Source organism: Marmota monax, unplaced genomic scaffold (assembly GCF_021218885.2).
Source record: "Marmota monax isolate L192 unplaced genomic scaffold, Marmota_monax_Labrador192_F-V1.1 WCK01_AAM20220418_F8-fsc01212, whole genome shotgun sequence".
Lineage (NCBI taxonomy): Eukaryota > Metazoa > Chordata > Mammalia > Rodentia > Sciuridae > Marmota > Marmota monax.
Genome location: NW_026693961.1, coordinates 17,319 through 30,238, shown reverse-complemented (window position 1 = coordinate 30,238; position 12,920 = coordinate 17,319). Strand labels below are relative to the sequence as shown.

The window sequence follows — 12,920 nt, the reverse complement described above, 5'->3', positions numbered from 1 at the left end:
AGTAAATTAGTCTCTCATTTTGTAATAGCAATTGAGATCTACAAAATTACTCTGCAGTTCTGAATGGGTTACTATTTCTCTAAGCTTTATTAATATTATTGAGACTACCAGAATTTTCTGTGAATCTCTTTGATTTATATATATATTTAAATATATAAGTATTTATAATTATTTTATATACACACATACATATATATAGATCCCTTTGGTTTTATATATATGTGTATATATACACACACACACACATTTTATATATATATATATATATATATATATATATATATATATATAAAACACAGTTTGAATTCAGTTAGGATGTATGCTAACTTTATCACACTGGGCAAGCTACTTAACCTCTCTGTGCCTCTGGATTTTCTTGCAATAACACAAATATAATAACAACACCTACTTCACTCAGTATGATAAATTAGATAATGCAAGTAAACTCATGAAAATGGTGTTTAACACATAATGAATGTTAAATATTGTCAGCATCAACAAAAAAATAGGGCAACTAATGAGGGCTCTCTATATCCCTCCTTTAGCTATGCTAGTTTCCTAATAAAATAGAAAATAAGATTAGTAAAGGATAATAAAGAAGAAATGTTTTCAATAAATGTGGTGCAGCTACTAAAGTTTCCACATTAGAATTTCCAAAATATTACTAATTGCCAATGGAGAATATAAACCCAGTTGAGAAAAGATACACGATCAAAGAAGGTTATTTCTGAGAATGTTTCTTATGTATTAAATAGACTTTGATTTAGATTTTTAAATTTCACTTTGCCAATAGTACACTTCTTGTGAGTTCTCTTGACTTCAAAATACAACTATATAGTTGTAAATGTCTTTAAAATTTATAATTTTTAAAAAGAGACCAGTAAGTTTTTTTCCAGGTACTGTTGCTGTTTTCCTCCATCAGCACAGAATTATTCTATTAATTTCAGCTCAGCATTCTTGATAAAACACTGCCCTTTACATCCTCTCTTGTCCTAGATTGAGCAAACTCCGTTACAGGGCAGAACAAATGGTGAGCAGACTTTAAGAGGATAGAAAAATAGCATATTCTAAAATGAAAATTATAAATACAATGAGGATAATAATTATTATAACAGCAACACTTACACAGCGTACAATTGCCTAATTTAAATCTATCCACTCTCATAGCTTATGCCACTCATTGCTCAAAACATCTTCCTTAGTAACCTATTTTTATTACTACAAATGTTTTAAAACAAGAGAAATTAGCCTCCCATAATCTCAATAAGGGCATATTACCTTAATGTATCTATTTTCCACTTTTAACTTACTTAATATCTAGTCCATTGGTTCCTGAACACTCATATCTAGTGAAATTGAGCATAACTGCTGAGATTGGTGGGAAATTTTCATTCCTATATATTAATCAGGAAGAATTTATAAATCACTCATCTGTGTTGGCATCTAAACAGTTTGCTGAAATATAGTATTGAAAGAGGATATGAAGTATTTTTCTCCCAGAAAATATTTTAATCTCTTTTTAAAAAAAAATTAACAAAGGTTATTTTGCTATGTACCAAAATCTATAAAAGTCTTACATTAGCTGCCCTTTCCCTAAGCAATTGTCTGAAACTCCAATAACAACTTTTAATTTCTCTCTATAAACTTTGGCATATCTAAGGTAAGATGCAAAACCTGTCTGACTTCTCTACTAGTCCACAAGCTCTGTGAAAACAGCAAATGCATATTATTTCATGATTATTATCTTTATTACTTAACACATTAAACGATTCATAATAAACTACAAGGTACATATAGATTTGGGTTGGGGCTATATAGCTCAGTGGTAATGCACTTGCCTCGAAAGTGTGAGGCACTAGATTCGCTCCCTAGCACCACATAAAAATAAATAAAGATGCTGTGTGTTCATTTACAACTAAAAAAATTAAACAAGAATAAAAAGAAGATATGTATACATTTAATGATTTATATATTACGTGAAACATATCTAGAACACTGAAGTTTCAATATTCTTTTAGTTTTAGTTTTTTTTTTCCCTCAAGGTATGACTTACATACCTGGAAGATGATGCAAATTTTTGAAAATTTAGGAAAGAGCTGAAATGGAAAACTAATTACTAAACTATGAAAAGAAAAAGAATCGGGAAAAAATAGAAATGGTAAAAAAAAAGTATTTTAGAGCTTACACAGTCTCAGTTTATAGAACATATTATTTTAATCCAAAATTTCCCAATTTGCTGATTGTTCTTCTTGATGATTCTAAATTGGAAGTAGAGGTGGGAGGGTACTTTAAATATGTTGTGGGAAAGAAAGAGAAGAGAACATTCATTGAGAAGAGAAGTAAAAATAAGTGAAAGTAGAAATTGTCAGTTCTTTGGTTGTTTAGCATTTATGAAACAGAGAGGAATTTTGGGTTTTAGTAGAAGAAAGGGATGCTGTATTTTGTAGGAAGTGAAAACAGTTTGGGACCTAGGAAATGGGAGTGCAAAACTCATAACACCATAAAGTGTGGAGAATGTGACCTTCTGTAGAAAAGGTCAGAGTTTAGCATAATTGGAGGTCACAGGCTGGATGGAAACTGAAAAAACAAAAACAAATGTTATAGGATCCAGTGGAGGAGAGGAGAGCTTGAACATCTCTGGTCAAAAATGCTTAATTCTTGAAGGAGATGATGAGGCTCAGTCTGCACTGCATTTAGCACTGTGCCATGTACATCACAAATCAGAAACTCATATTTAATGTTAGAAGTATGAAGTAGAAGGTGTTACGTATTGACTGGTGAAAGATGTGATCCATATTTCAAATTCTTTTGCACATTTAATATTCCCTTTGGGCATATAATTAGCTGTTTAAAGTCCTAAACTTCCCCAACGATGCCTCTTTGTGGCCTATAATTTACAATATAAATGAAATTATTAAGATTATCAGGGGTTTAAAGCATATGACACCAAAAGTTTATTTAGTTCATTTCACATTTTGAACTTCCAGTGCACATATGATTTACTACAGTGCATTATTTCTAATATATATTTGCATGATTAATTAAATAGAATTTTTTGGTGTGTGATAGAGACAAAGTGACATTTCTAATTTTTTTCAGATCAATGTCTAAGTCATTTTCCAAGCTACTCAGTGGTGTGGACATTCAGATTCAGGACTGATTGAACTGAGCAGGGCAGTGGAATCTTAGGGGCTGACTGCCTTGCCATTTGACAATCTGGGTGAACCATCAAATCAAATGTGAAAGAAGCATATAAATAAAATGTAAATTAGAAGTTGTTGGGAAGAAAAAAATACAAAAGAAAGGCAAATAGAGACTACATTGATTGGGAAGGAAAAACTTTTCTCATTAGATAATGTTAAATACTGATGGGAACAGCTCAGATCCTAACATAAACTACTGATATCTTTTTCTCTTATTTTATTGTTCTCTTGTCTTACTTTGTTAGTCACATGATCATAACCTTTATTGCAGGCAGAAACAGAATTTAAAATTATTCTTTTTACCTTGTGGAAATTTAGGATATTGAGTTTGAAATATATCTCTGAATATACAAGGCACTTAAACACAATTGGATGTCTCTTCCATGTCAGTAGACTGGCCATTATTACTATGGCCACCGAGCCTGGTGGATTGAAGTGACTTCTACATCTTGAAATCATTGTGTTCATAAATGGAGTCTACAGGACAAAATCCTCCACAAAGGAATCACACTACACTGGTGGAATTTCTCTTCCTTGGTTTTTCTGATATTCCTAATATACAAGAGTTTCTTTTTTGGTTGTTTCTGATAATCTATATAATTATTCTGATGGGAAATAGCCTCATTATCATAATAACCCATGTTGAGCCTTCTCTCCATAACCCCATGTATTTTTTTCTTGGGAATTTTTCCTTTTTGGAAATATGTTATGTGTCAGTCACTGTCCCAAGATTATTAACAGACCTCTGTAGACAAACCAGAAATATTTCCTTTGTAGCCTGTGCTACTCAAATGTACTTCTTTCTGGTCTTTGGAGCTACTGAGTGCTTTATCCTGACTGCAATGGCTTATGACAGGTATGTAGCCATTTGTAGCCCCCTGCTCTATTCCATCATCATGAACCATAGGCTGTGTATCCAACTGGCCACAGGCTGTTGGGTCAGTGGGATCCCAGTACACATGGGGTTCACCTACTTGATCTTCTCCCTACCTTTCTGTGGCCCTAACCAGCTGAATCACTTTTTCTGTGACATACCTCCTGTGCTTACACTGGCTTGTGGGGACACTCTTGTGATTGAGATGTTGATTTATGTGATTGCTCTTCTAGTTGTCACTATTCCTTTTATATTGATACTTGGATCTTATGTAAGAATAATCTCCACCATTCTGAAGCTACCATCAGCAACTGGACGACGAAAGGCCTTCTCCACCTGTTCCTCCCACCTCATGGTTGTGGCTTTATTCTTCGGATCAGGCATCATTACGTATTTGAGACCAAAGTCTAGTCATTCAGCAGGAATGGACAAATTCCTTTCTCTTTTCTATACTATTGTGACACCCATGTTTAATCCAATGATATATTGTTTGAGAAACAAAGATTTCATGGTGGCACTGAAAAAATTGCATCTTAAATGGATTGTGTTATGACTCATAAAACATAAATCCATAAAATGTGTTCTTATTCATCACAGTCTCTATAAGTTAATTTGGCTTAGAACTTTGATTTATTTTGAATTAGTATTATTGTACTTTTATCCTATGTGAACTCAACTCTGCTTCTGTTTTCAAATAGTAAATTAATCCCAAAACTAATATTTTCTTATGAGTAACAAGCAGCCACCTATAAAACTTGATCCAATATAATGAAGTATCTGTAATAACATATTGGATTCATCAAAGATTATTCCTATTACTGCTATTGTTATTTGTAAGAGTCCAGAATAATATCTCCATTTTATTTTTCACAAAAAAGATTATTCATCTTTTATATCTAGAGTCCAGTGTATTTTCTGGAATATAATATTATTTAATTAAATTGTTAGATTGAAAGGTTACTAATATAATAACAAAGTTTTTAACTATTAATGCTTTATATACTCATGGTCAATATATTGCTTTATAATTAGTGAAGGAGGTTTATATAAAGAAAGAACCATCAGGATCCAATGGGAGTATGTCTGTAAAAGAAAATTGGTAAAGAAAAATAAAAATCTCAGTGATAAAAGTGTCCCCACAGGCCATTGTAAGCACTGGAGGTATGTCACAGAAAAAGCAATTCAACTAGTTAGGGCCACAGAAAAGCAAAGAGAAGATCAAGTAGATGAACCCCATGTGTACTAGAATTTCAATGACCCAATTCAATTTTAAAGAAAATTGATATTTGACCTGCTTTTCTTAGTGATTTATGAAGAATATTTGCCAAAATAGGGAAAGATGATGTTTAATATGTAGCTAGGTGGGTTTAATGTGTTTCACTCCTGAGGAGAAACACTTACCAATCAGCTAGTGGTGGTTTCTGGACAATTATGAACTTTCCTCACAGAAGCAGGCTTCTTAAACACATAGAAGACACAAACAACAACAACAACAACAAAAAAAAAAAACAACTTTACAGGTGGCCCTAATGAGAAGGAAGGGTCTGAAGGAGAAGAATAATATCTTCTCATTTATTAAGGAAAGATTCACCACTGTGTAAGCACAGGAGCCAATAATTATTACAGGACTTGGGGAAGGCTGCTTCTGTGGTAAAGTATGAGTTTGTCTAAATTATGTCAAGACCAAGTCTGCACCATGTAAGTGCATTCTCTTGAGTCACAGAAGGAGTCAGGCTACTTCTAATAGTGCCCTGCCTCCTTTCACTAAAGATGGAAAACTGTCCCAGAACAAGTGAACACATCTGTTTTCTCAATGGAAAGTGTCAGGGACACAAAAGCCTTAGAAGATACCAGGAAGGCTAGTTGAAATAGATCCAGCAGTTCCTCCACCAGACCCCTGATGTAAATGTGTCCCTTCATCTTGATTCCTGCTTGACTTACTAAGTCCTTTACAGGTGGGCAACACACACAGTGTGAAACAACATAGAGAAAACGATTTTGGCAGACCTCCAGGAAAATCAAATCCTTGTTTATTAATATTCAAAATGCAACCACAGCTCTGATAATTTGGGGCTAGGTCCTTTTTTACCCCATTTAAATTCATTTTTTTTTTAAATTCTTATTCAGTAGCTACCATCTTTAATGGTGCTCTACTTTGGTAGTCATCTACAGCTCACATGTTTGTTGGCCTTTTTCTTTACATCCTACTTCTAATTCTGGAATTTTCCCTCTTACTGTCTGTTTGAATTGCCTTTTCAGCATTGTATTCAGAGGTTAAAGACCCAAGAGAGAACATAATAGTGTCCACCAATCACTAGGGCACCTCAATTTTGAAAAAAAAGTTCATGACAGAACAACCTATAGACTGCTTCCTAACTCTGAGGTGATTGCTTTGAGATCAATTTCAGTCACATGAAAGTCCAGGGACAAAGCAGAGCAACTAATGTGGGTGCATTCATATATACACACAATATCCTCAGAAGTGAACAGTTTCATATATTTATGAAAATGGAATTAAAGAAAGAGAGAAAGAAAGAGTTGGAGGGAGAAAGAGAGAGAGAGAGAAAAAAAATTGGCTTCCTCATCTCTAAGCTATGAAAAAAAAATAGATTACTGTTATTTATAAGTGACCAGATCTAAGATATTTCATTGTAGCAGCTTGAATAGACTGTGACAATGAGTATTTAAATTTTGAAACATTTGTTTTGAAAAATAAACTATGTTTTAGGGGAAGGGATTTTTTTTTCCTTCAAGAAATGAAAATAATCTAACATTTCATTGTTTTTCACTTAAATATCCTTAGTCATATCTTTTGCTGCCATCCTGGCTCCTGAGGCTGGAGCCTCTTAAGCTCCCTCTACTTCCTCCTCTGCCTTCCCCTTTCTTCCCACAGACAGTCAAACATTGTACTACTCACCTTTCTATGTTTCATTCAAATGTCATTTAATCAGTGAGATCTTTCCCAAAGTCCAGTGGTTCACATGACATCTTAAATGTTATCACTAAATATAGCATGTTATATATTTCTTATATTGCTTATTATCAGTTGTCTTCACTAGAATTTAAATAAACACCATGAGGAAAGGAGCCTTTGCTGATATTTTCAGCACTCTGCATTCCCACTTACAATATGCCTGTGATATAGTAAAGGCTAAAAGATACTTATTGAACACAAGAAAAAGTGAACAAAGTATATATCTATTCCTAGAGAGAAGAACTATGTTCTTTTAATCTTAAATAGGACATATATTTTCTACTATTTTTTGTGGAGGGATTTTTTTTGGGGGAGGCGGTACTGGGGACTGACTTTAGGGACACTTGATCACTGAGCCACATCCCAGCCCTATTTTGTATTTTATTTAGAGACAGAGTCTTACTAAGTTGCTTAGTCCCTCATTTTTTATGGGACTGGCTTTGAATTCAAGATCCTCTTGCCTCACCCTGTGCTACTGAGCCCAGCTGGAGAGATATTTGAGAGAGGCAGTTTGCATTATTAGATTAAAAAATAATAAAAATCATAAAAACTAGGTCACATGTTTAAAAAGCACTTTCTCTTTTGAATATCCATGTATAAGTTTCTAATTTTACTTATCAGAGAAAATGTGATGCAACTAACACATGCATATAAATTCTTATACACAACAAATGCATTTTCTTTACTAGTGATATTAATGAAAATATTTATTTTCTTTAAAAGACTTTATGTTGTAGAATAGTTTAGGCCAACAGTAAATTTGGTAAAATTGAGGAAAAGGAGCAGAGATTTCCTATACAGTACCTCCTTCTACACAATACAGCATGCCCCAGTATCAACAGCATTACCAGAGCAGTATATTTCTTAACAGTTGTGAGCTTCAATGGACATATAATTAACACCAACAGTATATCATTCACAGTGTCATTCATTCTTGGTGTTATGTATTTTTATGGGAGGGGCAGGGTTTAAAAGATGTATAGTGACCTGTATTCACCTTTATATCATCATCTGAAGTACTTTCACCACCATCAGAATCCTCTGTACTCTGCCTGTTCATCCCTTCTTCCCCTTGTACAGTGGAAACCATTAATCATTTTAGTGTCTCTATCATTTGCTCTTTTATATGATGTCATATATTTGGAATCATACAACATGTAGTTTTACCACATTGCTTTATTTTACTCAATGATGACATTTCCCCCCATGTCTTTTTATAACTTGATCGCTGATTTCTTCTTATTACTGTAACAATATTACACTTTCTGTATGTAACACAATTTATTTATTCCATTGTTTGCAAAAGAATCTCTTGATCAAGTTCACATTTTTTATTAATTGCTCAAAACATTACAATGATCTTGACATATCATATATCATACATTTGATTCAAATGGGGTATGAATTCTTATTTTTTCCATGTGTAAAACTTGCAGGATCACATTGGTTATACAGTCACATTTATACATACTGCCATACTAGTGTCTGTTGTATTCTGCTGCCCTTCCTATCCCCTTTCTATCCCTCCTCCCCTCCCCTCCCCTCCAATCATCTCTCTCTACCCCATCTACTGTAACTCATTTCTCTCTCTTTTTTATTTTTATTTTTTCAAGTTCACATTTTAAAAATTGTGAATAAGTATGCTAGATATGCTGTAAACCTCCATGCATAGGATTCTTTATGGACAAACGTTTTCAGTTACTGTGGGTAAATAACAAGGAAAATGATTGATGGACTCTATGGTAAGTGCATGTTAAGATATTTTGCATACCCACAGACAGTGCATGAGCAGGCTATTGGTTTACATTCTCGTCAGCACTTGGTGCTATCAGTGTTCTGTATTTTGACCATTATTATAGGTATATAATGGTATCTCTTTGTTGTTCTAACATAGATTTCATTAATGACCTTTTGACATGGAGCATCTTTCAAATGTTTACCTAACATCTTTATGACTTCTCTTTTAAGGGGCTTGCTATAGTTTTTGCCCGTTTTTAATCAGTTTTATTTCTTATTGTTGAGTGTAAAGGGTACCTTATGCATTTTGAAAAACAGTTTATCAAGTGGATCTTTGAAAATATCCTCCATAAGTGACATGGGTTCTCAGGTTCTTGATATATCTTATTCAGAGCCAAAATTAGTATTGATAAAGTACAGGGTTTTTTTAAAAAAATAATTTGTTATATATGACAACAGGATGCATTACAATTCATATTACTCACATAAAGCACATTTTTCTTATCTCTCGTTGTACATAAAGTAGAGTCACATCCTTCATGTCTTTATACATGTATTTAGGGTAATGAAAACCATTGCATGTCACTGTCTTTCCTACCTCTGTGCCTCCTCCCAGTTTACCCTTTTCTTTCATGGATCTTCCATTTAGCTTTTCTGTACCTAAAAACTAACTGAAAAACTCTATTTCATCCTGATTTATTCTATGCGCTTCTAAGGCTTTGATAGTTTTGCTTTAGATTTTGTTACAACATGCATTTGAGCTAATGTTTGTGAAGGATATGAAAAGTGTATACATTCTTTTTCATTTTGTTTTGTTTTGAAACTGGGAATGGCCAGTTCTTGTAGTGAGATTCTGTGAGAAGATAGTCTTTGCTCCATTTTACTGTCTTTTCAAAGATCACACTACATTTTCAACTATATTTTGGTGGTTCTATTCCTGGGTATTAAATTCTATCCCATCAATGAATCTGTGGATCTCATCACTAATACCACACACCATTGAGATAATGTATCTTCACAGTAAGTCTTGACATACCTGTCTTCCATTCTCTTTGACTGTCTCAAAATTATTGTCCCAAAATAATATTGATAAGGAAAGTCATGAGCAACTACACCATTTCCACAAAAAATGTAACTTGAAATCTGAAAGAAAAATTTGTATTGCTGCTTGCCATTTGTATATCAATGACAGTTTTCTTCTAGATATCTAACTGTGAACTCATTTTTTTTTTGTCAAACAGGGAACTATGTTGTTCAATTCTGGAGCATGTGCTCAGCAGAGATGAGGCCTTTAGTTCAATTCCCAACACTGAAAAACAAAATTAGGTTGTATTTTGCTTAAATTAGAGTTTCATTTCTCTTTGAATTTTTGAGGATATTTTCTTCCTTAAATTAATTCCATTAGCATTAATTCAGCATCTTATTAGCACTTAATTTATGTGGGGAATTATGGTGGTCAAGGACAAAGACCAACCAATGTCTGTGGACTAAATTATGCATACTCACATATATGCCTGATGCTGCATGCACACACATAATCCTTGGTGATAAACAATGTTTAGATGACAAGTATCAACAAACTGACAAGAAATTGTTTAGATTGCCAAAATACTTGACACAGACTTCATCCAGCAAACAGTTCACAAAACTTTTCTTAAATTACACAAGTAGTGAATACATTTGCCTTTTTTCCCCAATATTATGTAAGTACTTATATTTCTAGTTAGGATATAACCATTTCAAAATGGAAAAGGCAATATTATCTGACCAAGGCTTAGCCAAAACAAACAAACAACAAACAAAGAAAACACAAAAGAAAGGAAAAGCAGATATTCCAATAAATAGCAACAACAAGAGAGATAATTTATTGTACTAAAATAACTATAGTATGCTTTGAAATACAATGTTTTAGCTTTTTCATTGCAGTTACAAAAAGTTCTGACATGAATAATGTAGAGGGAGAAAAGTTTATTTTGACTCATAGTTTCAGAGTTTAAGAGCAAGATCTGCTGACTCCATAGCTTTGGGCCTAATAAGAGGCAGAATATCATGGTGGAAGAAAACATTTCAAAACAAAAGTCAGGAAGTAGAGTGAGATCTAAGCTTACCAGAGACAATAAACAAAATAACCTACAGGCATGGCCCCAGTGACCTACCTCCTCCAGCCACAACCTGTCTACAGATACCACCCAGTTAATCCATACCAGGAAATCAGTCCACTGATTCAATCACAACTCTCATAATCAAATCTTTTTATCTCTACACGTTCTTACAAATATGTCTTACAAACATGTTTTGGGGAGACCAAATATCCTAATCATAACATCCTGTCCCTGGCTTCCCAAAATTTTATGCCCATCTTAAAATACAAAATACATTTAGTCCATTTTCAGGAGTCTTTATAGTCTGAACACTTCAAGTGTTTCCCAAAAGTTCTAACCATAATTTAATCTGAGCCTCAAAGCAAACTTTCAGAAGTGAAAGTAAAGATCAAAAGCAATTACAGGTATTCAAAATATAATGGTGCACAGTAAATGCTTCTATTCCACAAGGAAAAACTAGGGGTAAAGATAGAAGAAAGAAGGTATGGGAACAAAGCAAAATTGAAAATACACCTGGGCAAAACTGTCTTGTGGTTCCTCGTCCAACATTTGTGGCTCAAGGCATCATAATGTTCTCTCCAAAGGACTATGTAGCTCCACCCTGTGGTTTTGGTGGTTGCAGATCTCGTGGCCTCTTTTCACTTGTTTCTGCTCAATTCCTGCAGCTGTCCTCAGCAGACATCCCAAGCTGCTCGTGTCTCTTACTCTCAGGTTCTCTGCTGCAGCTGCAGCTTCCTTTTCACATCTTCACATATCACCCTTTCAGGGGAAACCCTCTGGATCTATGACCCTGCTACACTTTGCCTGACCTCGAAGCCTTTTTTTTTTTTTTCATATCTCAATGGAAGCTTCTAGGACCACCTAATGTATCTTGCATTCCTATAGATCCAGCCCCACATGGTAAATGCACAAGGTCTGCACCCATTTTGAGCAATATCCAAATCTTCTGGGACCATAGTTGCAAGGTTAGCTGAACACAGTGGAATAACATTGTTGGTCCCTTGTGCATGCAGAGAGTCCTCATGATCTCTTTTTAAAGGAATTTTTACTTTTATATCCTTGAGCCTGTGATGAATATGGTCTTGCTAATGCCTGAAATGCTCTCAAGCCATCTAACCTATTGTTTCTGGGTTACAACTTGCATAATCCAATTATCTCACCCCTGAATGTTCTTATATCATCTTGCACATAAGCATTTATGAGACACCCACATATCCAAACAACATGTAATGTAATGAGCAATCATTGTACTTGATTAAATGTTTTCATGAAAAGTTAATAATATAAACTCACTCTTTAAAAGGAATATATGAAAGTAGAAACATGGGAGAAGGGTATCTTCTTTTATTCATGGAGAAATACTAGCACCAGAATAAGACTTCCACAATGAACAAAGATAAAAAAGGACAAATTACGTGAGAAAACTAGTTCAAGCACTGGATGTGAGGTATAAAATATTGTGATTCTGAGAGATTTTTTTTTCTATTGTTACATTACAAATTACCACAATCTTATTAGCCAAAAATGTGCTCCTCCCCACAATATATCTAACATGTCAATTTCTGATAGACCATAGTCTAAACATTGTTTAGCTAAGTCCTCTGTTTCAGGCCCCCAGACTACACAGTCAAGGTGTTGGCCAGGGCTGCATACTCATCCCAGTTCTTCTAGGGGAAGATTCAATTAGGTGGAGAGAATTCAACTTCTTTCAGTTGCATGCCTCAAGTTTTCATCTTCTTCCTAGCTGTTGACTGGAAGCACTTCTCAGTTTCTAGGGGCTGCATTCTGATCCTTGCAACATGGGTTTCTCAGTGAAGGCAACCTCTTCTAGAGTTTGCTTCTTCAAGCCAACATGGACAATGGAGTCTTCTACCAAGATGGTTTTTGCAGTGTTATTTAATGGAATCTTTAAACATAATCACACAAATGCTATTTCCATTATCATATGGTTGGAATAGATTCAAGTTATATTACCTCTAATTTTCAAATGAATTGAGTGAACAAAACTTGAGTACCAGGATGCAAGAATC

General features: G+C 34.2%; 1 protein-coding gene across 1 annotated transcript; it reads left to right on the top strand.

Moving 5' to 3' along the window:
• The first annotated feature begins 3,673 nt into the window (after window positions 1-3,673).
• On the top strand, window positions 3,674-4,630 carry LOC124106353 (olfactory receptor 10AG1-like). Its single transcript, XM_046463962.1, has one exon. It carries the CDS (start codon window positions 3,674-3,676, stop codon window positions 4,628-4,630), a length of 957 nt encoding a protein of 318 aa, XP_046319918.1.
• The last annotated feature ends 8,290 nt before the right edge of the window (window positions 4,631-12,920 follow it).